The following is a 12497-nucleotide window of genomic DNA, read 5'->3' on the forward strand; positions in this document are numbered from 1 at the left end:
GGCGGGGTGTTGAAGGCTTAACTAACAAGGGGCTATTTTTTACATTTTTTTTTTTTTAAACCATTATACGCTTTAAGAATTGCTTTCGACGTCTCCCAGAATCCACTGCTCTAACATGTGAGAGTTTGTTGCTCTACAACCCCCCCCATTAAAAAAAAAAAAATAAATCAATCCAAGCTGGTCATGCATGGGTGCAGTTCAGGAGCCTGTTACATATTTTCAGATTTTATTTACCGTGCACCCGAAAGGGACGTGTCCGGCGCAGCTGCTGTACATATAGCTACATCAGGAAATATCATCTTCTTGTATGTTGTACGTTCTGTCGACGACACCGAGGATCAGGGGTGACACCTTTTCTTTTTGCAAAGCTTTGCGATCTCCAGTCTTACCTACTGTACTTTTTTTTTTTTTTAAAGACTGTTTCCCAGAGCAAAAAAGAAAGAAAAAAATCATCTACATTATTAGGTTTCAGATGTTTATTGTACTACTGCTGTGTATGATGCGAGCCCTCAAATCAGGCTGTTCCAAAATACACACTCACAAGACCACACACACACCGCCTGCCTTCTGCACACTCATGAACTTCACCTTTTGTCGCAGGAGTTGTGTATATAGCTCTGTTTTCCTACATTCCCATTCTCAAGTGGCTTACGACAATAATAATAATTTATTACGGTTTTCTTCGTGAGCGCAGGTGGTGACGCGGCTCACCTTTTTTTTTTTTTTTGTTCTTTGAACGGACACGTATTGTTTGCATCAAATCACGTTGAATGGAGCCTGATTTACTGGCTGCCCTCTGATGAAAGCTCTATGCACAGAAAACATGGGGTCTTTTATTTATTTAGGGCCCCAGTGAACCTGTACTATTAATATAATCTGCAGGGCCAGCACTTTTGACAGAAGTGCACACTGGCCTCGTGTAGCCTGGGCGCGGCGAACGCCGAGGAAGTCGATTTTTTTTTCCTGAGAGGGCAACCGTCCCGTTGGCCTTTGGCTGGTTTGATTTTTTTTTATTTTAAATAAGCCGAAATAACAAGGAATCCTGTGATTTTTATTTTAGTGAAATGTGTGCGGCCTGACAGTTTAAAGATACAAACCTGTTGCAATTAATCAGGTCAATTGGAAATATACTTTTAATGCAAGACAAAACGACTTGACATGATTTGAATTACATAATGCATTATGGTAATAAAATAGATGCATATACTCAAGTCTTTGGTATTTTCTTTTTTTTCCCCCCACAGGAACAATGAAAGTGCACCATTGTAGAAAAATAATTTTGTGTCTTTCCTTACCCAATATTAGACCAAATCACACACTATAGAAAATATTATTCATTAAATCTAACATTTTTCCCAAAACGACTTATTTTCTGTACTTGAGTGAAATCATTCATTCTGAAGCAATGGCATACACCAGAGTTTTGAGAAAGAAGCCAGATAATCTCTACGCACTATACACTACTAATAAAGTACAGTGCAGCGCATAAAAACCAGGGGCGGCTGGCGACCTAGATTAGATGAATTTGCCAAGAGGAAGAAAATACTCGTGCAGAAAAGAGCTTCATAAATAATCTGTAAAAACCGGTCACGCTCAGTGCAAAATGCAACAGTATTAAAAGTGTCCTGAAGAACACCAAGCCCTTTATGAAAAACACTGAGACAGGGAAGGTCCAAAGTTCTGCACCATAGAATATTGCCGTCGCAATGCTTTTGCATCCTGCTATGGTGGTCTGGCGGGGTTCTGATCAGTAGATCTGTAGATGGGGAGACGTGGCGCCATCTTTCCACTTGCACACTTTGTCCACGATGACCGATCGACAGAGGGGACATGTCTTGTCCTGGTTAAGCCACAAGGCGATGCACTCTTCACAGAAAATGTGCTTCAGGAAACAAAAGGCATGAATTCAAATTGCAGGTTTTTCTCGTTTTTTTTTTTTTGGTCAGCAGACAGGAAAGGCGCGGCTCACCTGACAGAGGAGAACCAGGGGTTGCCTAAATTCCGACTGGCAGATGGGGCACACACCCCCGGCTTCACTGCACTGACTCCTCGTGGCTGCCACACGGCAATACTGAAAAGGACACAAGCGTAGTCACTAGGGGCGTGTGTTGGCAAGGCTCTCACCATACGACGCAATCGCATTACGATTATATCGTGATATTTTGTAGTTTGCTGAAAAATAAAATAAAAAGATGCTGTGATGGGTCTGTCATGTTTTGCGATTTCTCTCTATTCAGCTGTACAGCGCCAGTGGAGGGTGCAGTTGGATGCTGACTCTGATCTCTGCTGACCTCACTGAAGAAAACACTCGACAGCACCACCCGGTGGGCTCAGTTTGCATACAAAAATATGGATATTTCATGTCCCTGTATCGATACAACATAACAATATAAAATATCGCAATATATTGCAGTATCGACTTTTTCTAACACCGCTAATAGTCACCGAATCCGCAGAAACCGAAGGGCCATTTACTGTTACCTGGTCGCTGACAAACATCCGGCACGTTTTCTGAAGGGAGCCCCACTGTCCATACAGTCCCAAGAGCTGGAAAGTATAAAAACATTCTAACATTAAATTACTATTTCTTTTCTACATTTACATTTATGGCATTCGGCATACGCCCTTATCCAGAGCAACTTGCCACCGGTAGTGACAGGGACGAGCTCTAGACGACGTGCACACTAACTGAAACACGGAACTTCACCTTCATTATGAGGTAGACTAAAGCCAGCACAATGCCCAGCGTCAATCCAGCCAACCCGTCAGAGTCCTGATAAGACACCAGGTAACGGAACCAGACGGACACTGGCGCCACGGCCTGGTAAACTTGGCCGACCTCTTCTGTCAACATGTACCATCTCCCCTGTGGGCACAGAGCATGACAAATAAAGTTTCATCTAAATGTGACACCAATAAACGACAAAGCTCAGCGTCCATACCTTAGTACTGTACGTCATAATGTACGTGGGGACCAACAGTGTAAGGCACTTCAATCCCATGAAGACAAACTTCAGAATGAAATTGGTCACCCCCACAACCCATAAAACTCCCCAGAAGCTCAGTGGCTCAATGTTCGGGCTTAAGAAGATTAGGCTGAAAAGAAAGAAAAGGGTGAAAGTAAAGCGATTGTCATTGTGATACAACATGCAGCACAGCACACGGTGACACAACAAAATGTGTCCTCTGCATTTAACCACCACCCCCCCCTTGGTGAGCAGTGGGCAGCCATGACAGGCGCCCGGGGAGCAGTGTGTGGGGACGGTGACTTTGCTCAGTGGCACCTCGACAGACCGGGATTCGAACCGGCAACCTTCTGATTACAGGGCGGCCTCCTTAACCGCTAGGCCCCCACTGCCCCGAAGTGGGGCACTATTCAACCATAAAACTTGCATGTCCTACCAGTAGTAAAGTTGTTCTTCGAGGAAAGTGTAGTAAAGCAGGAGTGAGGAAGACGTCAGGAGCAGCAGGAGCCAGATACACTGCAGCTTTGACTGGCGCTCCTGGAACAGAAGCACGTTTGAGAACAGAACTGGAACTGTCCATACGCGTGCCACGTTGACAACATGGTGCTCTCACCTGAAGGAACACCTGGTTTTGAATATTCCGGTTCACGTATAAAAATGTAGTAAACACACCGACTCCGATGGCGAGACCTGAAGCAAACCAGATAATGACGCCGACAGCAGAGTTGCTGGAAAAGAGCAGGTCGTATACGACAAGGAGGGTTCTGTACCTAAGGCATGCTGAAGAACAAGCTTAGCACACAAGATGACCAAGAACGGAAGGCTCTTGTGAACCCAGCGGAAGAGGTAACGCAGCTCGGTTACCGAGCCGCTGGGCTCCCCCGAGTCCACGTCGGAGTCGGCCCCGTCCGTCTCGGGCTCGTGGTGGGAGTGGGTGTGGGCGTGGCCGTGGGAATGCGAGTGCCTGTGCGAGGCCGCTCTCTGCCTCCGGGGCCCCGCTCTCCCGCCGCCGGCGTCGGGCGTGTTCATGGGGACGCGGACATCGCCGGAGCCCTCCTCGCCCCTCGCCAGCAGCTCGGTTTGCAGAGTTAGGGATGTGGCGTTGCCGGACTGAGCGTGAAGTTCTGTTGAGTTAGTCTGCATTACAGTTGCTGCTTTCCTCAGATCCGCCAACCTTCTGTGCTCACTGTGAAACAGTAAAAGTAGTTCATGTACATTAATAAAAATGTCCCATTCACATTCCTAAAGGCCCCTTACATGATTTTTTTTTTTTCTTAAGTGAAGCGATTGTGAAACACTGCAGCATGAGCAGTGGGCAGCCATGAAAGGCATTGCTCTCGGTACTGGGGACGGGCACTAACCAGTGCCACAATGAGATTTCCCCAGGACGCACCGTTTGGGTGTCTGTTGCTTTAAATGCTAATGAGGAGGAGGGAGGCGGGACAAGGAGGAGAGCAGCCAATAGAAGTTGAGCAGGCCTTCGTGGAAATGACGTCATCAACACCATTCACCAACCACAATGTTTGGTGCAAACAGGAAGTAAAATCAGCGTTTTTTTTTATAGAAAAAATTAAACAAATCCTCTGGATCTTCAGAGGCTTGTATGATGGAACTAAAAATATATATTTGTGCTAATTTTTACACCAACTGCAATGTTCCACACGTTTTGAAGCCATGATGGTCACTGGAGTTACTTTTTTAGGGGAGGAGTGGGAAATTCTCTATGCAGACAAAGCATGAGAAACGGGAGGTAACCTTTCCCCTTATGACGTCATAAGGGGACAGATTCCAGATCAGACCGTCGTTTTGTTGCTTTGATAGGTTTCCTCTAACAAAGGAGAATTTGTACATATCAATACTGCCTCTGCATGTGGTTTTCTAGCTGCACTACAGCGAATTGTGAAGACTGCCCAGGAAACTGCTCGGGCCTCGATCAGCAGCTGTAATTTACAGGACATTTCAAAGGGGACACGCGGAATACATGGTTCACTACAGAAATCCAGCAAAGATACTACAGACCTGCGATCATTTTAAACGTTGTAGTGCACGTAGAAAAAAAGTTCCTCACATAGTCTTACGGGAACCACGTACATCATTATAAGTTCATGTGGCAGTCGGATTACAATGACTCTTCCAGAACTTTATTTCATATTTCATGAAATGTGTTTATTTCATATTCCAAAAATTTTTCCAATTTAAACTCCAGGTCTTTAATGACAGTAGGGGTGTCTCATGCAGACTGTTACTCTGTTCTTTTTTATTGTTAAGCTGATATCTTTTTCTGTTATGTTAGAATTTATGGCTCAGGCACGGTACCCAATTTCGTCCAACTCGTTGCAATGACAACAAATATATTCTGATTCTGATTCAGTGTGCGTACACATTCCATAGAGGCATCACATAAAGTGTGGACACACACACACTTTTTATATATATAAGAAATAGGAGTAAAACAGCAAATCTACAATCACATGATCAGGGTTGCTAACGATTACTAAATTATTTCATATTGAGCCAAAATGGATTATATGCCTTTTGATTTTCTAAAAGCTTCATACAGTTTGCATTTGATGAACCAAACCGAGTATTAAAAAGAAAAGATTGCAGCGTTCAGCCCCACAACCGAAACTGTCAACATAGCTAGCACGCTAACAGGCTAACCCGCAAACAAGCTACCAAACTCAGAGATAAAAACGGACGCACAGAACCTGTCATGTTGAGTGCGGAGTTTCATCATAAGCCGCCGGTCTCCATTAAGTTATCGCACAAACGGTTAGCGCAACAGGGTGAATATAAGAAGGTAAATTAAAACAAGTGTATCATGGAGCGAAATGCTAACATCTCTTCTTCGACTAGTGTACAGGCACGTCGCCGGTGACGTCACGGAGTCAAAGGTCAAACGCCCTCAGGACGGCGTGCGGCTCAGGAGTGTCGGGGTTATAAGAACATTTACATTTACAACATTTATCCAGAGCGACTTACAATCAGTAGTTACAGTAGTTCCTTCTCTACAAGTTTTCATTCTTTTTTCATCAACACAGTCTGCTGAGACGGTCGTCCAGTCTCCAGACTGGACAACTCTGGACAGCTCACCACCAGCTCTCTTTTTATTTATTTCAAGCAAAAATACCTTCAATATCCAGATCGTTACATACGATGGCGCAGTAAAGCTTGGAGTCGGGAAACCCACACTGACTGTGTGACTGTGTCCTTTATTTAAAGGCACCACGCGGCATAACAGTCAGGCCGGCTCAGGCTGAATTTATACAGACTCTATATAGCCTGCAGTGTAAAACAAGGAGAATGAGAACAAAAACCTACAACTGCTGTCCATTTTTTAATGTGTGTATGCGGGGAGGAATTGGGGTTGGGAAAAATAATAAACATGAAATAATGTTTCACAAAAATATGCAACATCTTCAACATTGCAACCACACTTTATGTACACTTGCATTTTTCTGTATTGTGTATTGATGTTGCTTTTATACTGTTGTGCTTGAGGATTGCCATCAACCGGAATCAAATGCCTTGTGTGTTCGCTCATATACTTGGCCAATAAATCTGATTCTAATTCTATACGAATCATCTCAGTTCTCTAACATGACAACATGCAAAGCGAACTAAGACATATTTCGGAAGCACATGACTGAAAGGAATAACCTGCCTGACAAGGTAAAGGAAATTTCACAGGTGAGGAGCTGCTGCCAACAAGGAAGTCTTTTCTCTTGTCGGATTAGAGACTCACCTCCACAGCTTCACAAATCAGGTAAAGAAACTCTCAAATATCAAACCGCTTCTTCACATGCTGCCGTTCACGCCAGTTGTGGGAAAGTGTGGTCTGAGATAAAATAAAGAATCAGCATCTATTATTTTTAGACCTTATTATTATTTGGTGAAAATTGTGTATTGCGCAATTCAATGGTAAACACGTGTTTGGAATGATTACTGTACTCGTTAATTCCCTTTTAATTACAAAGTAATGGTAATTATATAACAGGATTTGTCATGACCATGAACAAAATTTTTATATGTTTCAATATTTGCAAAGCAAACAAAGACACACAAACTGAGATTAGATGTGAAACGGAATACTAAATGACTGGTAAGATCACATGACACATGTGGCATGATCAGACGTGGAGAGAGGATCAGGAGAGGACTTGAGGGGGGTCTGTAGGGGGTACAGGGGTCACAGAGATCTGCTTCAGACACCCAGCGGTGAAAAAGCTTCCTGGTGGCAGCCTCGGGGAAAGACTGCTCCTTTTTGAACCCGCTCACCACACAGACTGCAGATGAAGTTCAACGGTCCAGGACAGGGGGCCGGTACGAATTGAAAGGACCTGGATTTTCAGCACTGAGTGGTTGCTGTGTGCTGATTGGTCAGTCGCGATTCACAGAAGAACCGACATATTTAATCAAGCAGATGAGCCCATCGGTTTTTGAGGAATATCTCACCTCCCCACAGGAAATGAACAAGCTCTGAACGGGAAAAAGGTCACTTTCAAGGTCATTTACAAAGTATAAAAATTTGCATCCTATTCCAGTGACTATGTGGAAATGCAACTTTCAGAGGGTCATCTGTACTTGTCTTCTCCTCGCCATTTGTCTGCAGATTGCTTTCCTGCTGAAAGATGGCAAAGGTGAGTTTTTTTTTTTCTTAACGTAAACTGAATTTGTTCAAATTTCTTACTCTAAAATGTGCCTTATATAAATGTTATAGGAAATATACAGGCCAGAATGGTAAGTCATGGATTGTTTAAATCAATAACATTGGAATTTAAGAGGTTATCGAATATTACAATATAACCATTGACCTTGTGTGTTTTGAAATAAATCCGGTTCCTAGGAAAGCTTTGTGACGTCTAAAATGTATGTTCATGCTTGTATTTTGACCTGAACTGATGACAGTTTTCATGGAACAAGTTTCAAGAGAAGTCTGAAGCACCAGGATGGGGTAAATAACTTTTTTTCTTACAAACTAACATTAATACTCTTACTTTGTACACCAGGAAATAAATGGTTTATTCTCATGCTGTCTTGCAGATTCCCCGGAGCAGAGAGTCAACTCAACACTGAAGTGTTTTGTTTTGCTGAAAAGTCGCAGAAGTGACACTGTGCTCTGGGTTTTCAATGGGAAGACAGGCTTTCAGATGGACTCACAAGAAGCAGAGACGTGTTCAACGTCGGGCACTCCTGCTCATGGGAATTTAGTCATATGCATCTGGCAAAAAAGGAAAATTGTAGTCACAAATGCAGTCGACGAGGAAAACCTGAGGGCTGAGGGACACGATATGAATTTGAACCTCAAAGTATTTCACACACGGAACATCAGTAAGTGCTGAAATGATCATCAAAAGTATCAAAAAGAATCAAAAGAAATCTGATTGTGGAGTAATCATCCCGTGACTTTTTTTTTAGCCTGTCCTGCTGTGCTGAGTGGGGAACAAAAATTGTGAAAAAAAAGGTATTTTACGCTATGATATTTTTTAAATGACACGATGTGTAATGCATAGCAGTGGCATTTCACTGAGACTAGGTATAACATCGGACTCGGTATAACGCTATTTTCGAACTGGTAGCTCTACGTGCCGCGAGCTGCAAGCACTAAAAGCTTTAAAAAAGATATTTCGATAAAACAGAAAAGAAACACAACTTTTCTAAAAGGGGTGTTCATGTGACATATTGATGGACGGCGCTTTAAATAATGCAGATTTAGGTAGAGTGTGTGAGAGCTGTCAATCATTCGGCTCCACCCCTTTTAAACTCGTAATTGAAGATTGTTCTCTGGGCGACAGGAATATAAAAAGGTAGTTGTAGGTTCTACTCTTCAAGATGCGTGCTTCTTCCTTGTTTAATCCAAATGTAAAGTATTTACAGGGTTTTTACCATGTTGTCATTATGTGAAGATGTGTGTAGAATTTTGAGGTAAAATTTTTTATCAACATTGGAATGAGGCTGTGACATAACAAAATGTGGAAAAAGTGATTTTACTCAGCATGGTTGCCCCATAAGCGCTGTAATACTGTAATAATGTTATAAAGCACTCAGAAAACTTCATAATTTGATATGGGTCTTCAGTATTGTTCATATAACATAATTATTGTGTTTTTCAGGGCACTGGAAATGGTGATGACCAGATGCTATTTTTTAAAGCAGGACGGCCATAAGGTGCCTTAGAGCTAAAAATCCCTGAATGTGTGTTTCTTTTTTCCACAAAAAGAAAGTCTTTTTGCAAACCCACCAAAACGTGTTTGCAAGTGGACCCGTTTGGTTGTGATGTTCACCGACGCTAAAGAGACAAACCGCAATGCCAGGCGAGATTTAAATTCTGCTTCATTTGCTTCAACCTTTCTCTGCAGTGACATCTCATTGTCTTGCAGACCTGCAAGAATGGGATTTGATGTATATATATTCATATTAAATATTGCGTATGGTACTATGTGTGATTGTTTTTGTCATTGTGATACACAGCACAGTAAAGCACATGGTGACACAACAAAATGTGTCCTCTGCTTTTAACCATCATCCTTGGTGAGCAGTGGGCAGCCATGACAGGCCCCCGGGGTGCAGTGTGTGGTCCACGTCCTTACCCTCTAGACCACCACTCCCAGTAGCCAGAATGTATCACACCAACATTACAACAACAACATTTATTTCTTATATAGCCCAAATTTCTCATACAGTACGTCTCAAGTGGCTTTGACAAGCCCTACAGTTGACACCCCCCACACTGCACCCCCCTTCTGCACACAAGGAAAAGAGTGAGTCTGCAAATGGTGTCAGTGCAGGGTTTGTGATGATTTGTCCAATAAGAAAGAAAAAAAAGTCCTACAGTTGTAGGGTTGGAGAAGTCCAGAGTGTAGTCCAGTGTCATGGTCTACATTACATGTCCATTATGGTGTTACTGGTCCATTTGAAGATCCCTGAAGCTGTAGTTGTAATGGTGGGGGTGGCTGTGGGGACCCTCTGGTTCATTTCATGCTGAGTCCTCGTTTAGCAGTTGACAGGAACCAGGATGTGTTCACTGGGGTCTGCCAGTAGTCTGGGTGCTTGATTCCGTGTCTTGGAGAAAACAAACAGAAGCAGACGATGGTACTGTACGACCGATACTGAAATATGTGGTAATAGTGGTATATTGGTGCTACAGTGGCCCGGTACCCTAACTAGGACAGCCTGAATTTAGGGTCTAGGGTTAATTTAACACTGTCTGAGTCTAACAGGGGGACTGTGTGATAAACTCGACTTTATAATTGACACTGTGTCACAGTGAAGTGAAATGAGTGTCTGGGACAAAAGGCCAGAGAAAACAGATAGGTTTTCAGATTGGATTTAAACACTGAGACTGTGTCTGAGTCCCAAACACTGACAGGCAAGCCGTTCCACAACTGCGGAGCTCTGTAAGAGAAGGATCTGCTTCCAGCTGTGACCTTCTGTACTTTTGGTATCAGTAGCGACCCTGTACCCGTTGATCGAAGGGGGTGCGGCAGGTCGTAAAGGGTATTGCGGGGCGAGACCATTTAGAGCTTTATAGGTCAAAAGTAGGATTTTGTAGTCAATGCTAAATTTGATGGGTAACCAGTGCAGTGATTGTAAGACTGGGGTGATGTGGTCAAATTTCCTGGTTCTAGTTAGAACTCTGGCTGCAGCATTCTGTACTAGCTGGAGTTTACTCATGCACCTACTAGAGCATCCAGACAGTAATGCGTTGCAGTAAACTAACCTTGATGTAATAAATGCATGGACCAACTTTTCTACATCATGCATTGAGATGATATTTCTTAATTTTGCAATATTTCTAAGGTGAAAGAATGCTATCCTAGTGACATTATCTATGTGCGAATTGAATGAGAGACCTGCATCAATGATGACACCTAGATCCTTTACTTCAATACTTGGTGAAATAGAAAGGCTATCCAGGGTTTTGGTGTAGTCAGCCATCTTATGTCTGGCTGCTTGAGGCCCAAGTACGAGAGCTTCTGTCTTGTCAGGGTTTAACAGGAGATAGTTGGTGAGCATCCACTGTCTAATGTCCTTCAGACAATTCTCTATTTTGTTCAGCTGCTGCCTCTGATCTGGCATTGCTGACAGATACTGCTGTGTGTCGTCAGCGTAGCAATGAAAGCTAATACCGTGTTTGCAGATGATGTCACCTAAAGGTAACATGTATAGGGATAATAGTAACGGACCTAGGACAGAACCTTGTGGAACACCAAACTCTATACGCTCAGCTGCTGGGCTATGACTTTTTCTAAGATTTTTGATATAAACGGAAGGTTGGATATTGGTCTATTATTTGAAAGCTGACTGCGATCAAGATCAGGTTTTTTAATCAGGGGTCTAATGACTGCTACCTTGAACGAACTTGGTACGTGGCTGGTGATAAGCGATGAGTTAAAAATTTTGAGGATAGGATTTATAATATCGGGTGTTACTTGTTTAAGGAACCTTGTTGGAATCGGATCCAAAGTTAATTAGTTCATGCTCTTTAATAAGGTTGAAGTGTTCTAATTGGTGGTCAGCTATTTTAATATTATTGTCCATAGAAATATCGACTGGAGCTGTTTGTTGTGCTTTTAATCCTGTCTCTATTCGTAACTATTTTAGTATTAAAGAGATTAATAAAATCCTCGCTACTATGATGATATTGAGTGGTAGTATCCATTTCTGTTTTATTCCTGGTTATTATTATTATTCCTGGCTATAGTGTTAAACAGGAATCCAGGATTATTTTAGTTTTTGTCTATTAACGAGGATAGATACGCTATTTGGAAATTAATTATGAGGAAATAATCTGAGATCATTTCAGATTGCGGAAGAATAACTATGTCTTCTATGTTTAAACCAAACATCAGTACGAGATTGAGCGTGTGACCACCTTCATGAGTAGGTCCTGTTATATATTGGTTAACTCCAACTGAGTCTAGTAAAGACAGGAATACTGTTCTTAGTGAGTCTTCTAATATATCACAGTGGATGTTAAAGTTGCCGACAATTAGGGCTTTATCCACAGATACAACTAAATTGGAGACAAATCTGTAAATTCACTAAGAAACTCGGAGTAAGGTTCAGGGGAGTCTATAAATGATAATGGAATTAACTTATGATTTTTATTTTGTGAGACTACATGAGTTATGTTGGTATGTAGAATCTCAAAAGAGTTAAATCCATGTCCGTGTTTATGAGTAATACCAAGGTTATCATTATAAATTATGCCACCTCCTCTTCCAGTTAAGCGAGGTTGGTGTACATAGCTGTATCCAATTCATTTTGTTTTAACCAAGTTTCGGTTTCAGTCAGGCACAGTACATCAAACCCCTGATCTGTAATAATTTCATTAACAATGAGAGTTTTAGGTGTGAGAGATCTAACATTTAATAATCCTATTCTTATATCAGAGGTGCTAGTGCTATGTTCAGTGGGAATGATAGTAACGGGCAGTGTTGGGAAGGTTACTTTTAAAATGTATTCCGTTACAGATTACAGAGTACATGCCAAAATGTAGTTTGAAAGTTACTCAATGTGAGTAACGTA

The 12497-nt window shown here is 42.2% G+C and overlaps 1 protein-coding gene and 1 long non-coding RNA gene across 3 annotated transcripts; one reads left to right on the forward strand and one right to left on the reverse strand.

Annotated features, from left to right (window-relative positions):
* Nucleotides 1-1110: 1110 nt before the first annotated feature.
* rnft1 (ring finger protein, transmembrane 1) lies at nucleotides 1111-5840 on the reverse strand. 2 transcript variants are annotated; one of them, XM_028983508.1, is made up of 9 exons: nucleotides 5675-5840; nucleotides 3737-4152; nucleotides 3580-3656; nucleotides 3403-3503; nucleotides 2943-3096; nucleotides 2708-2866; nucleotides 2482-2547; nucleotides 1970-2071; nucleotides 1111-1882 (listed from the first exon to the last, which is right to left on the reverse strand). In XM_028983508.1, exons 1-9 carry the CDS (start codon nucleotides 5701-5703, stop codon nucleotides 1748-1750), a joined length of 1239 nt encoding a protein of 412 aa, XP_028839341.1. In that variant the 5' UTR covers nucleotides 5704-5840; the 3' UTR covers nucleotides 1111-1747. The 2 variants fall into 2 exon arrangements, with proteins under 2 accessions (XP_028839341.1, XP_028839342.1); XM_028983509.1 differs by having other exon boundaries at nucleotides 5670-5808.
* Nucleotides 5841-6660: 820 nt separating this feature from the next.
* LOC114792934 (uncharacterized) lies at nucleotides 6661-9407 on the forward strand. The gene is made up of 7 exons (XR_003750172.1): nucleotides 6661-6732; nucleotides 7511-7606; nucleotides 7687-7706; nucleotides 7875-7920; nucleotides 8010-8297; nucleotides 8385-8430; nucleotides 9080-9407. It is a non-coding gene; the product is annotated as an uncharacterized LOC114792934 (long non-coding RNA).
* The last annotated feature ends 3090 nt before the right edge of the window (nucleotides 9408-12497 follow it).

This window comes from Denticeps clupeoides, chromosome 6 (assembly GCF_900700375.1).
Source record: "Denticeps clupeoides chromosome 6, fDenClu1.1, whole genome shotgun sequence".
Classification (NCBI taxonomy): Eukaryota; Metazoa; Chordata; class Actinopteri; order Clupeiformes; family Denticipitidae; genus Denticeps; species Denticeps clupeoides.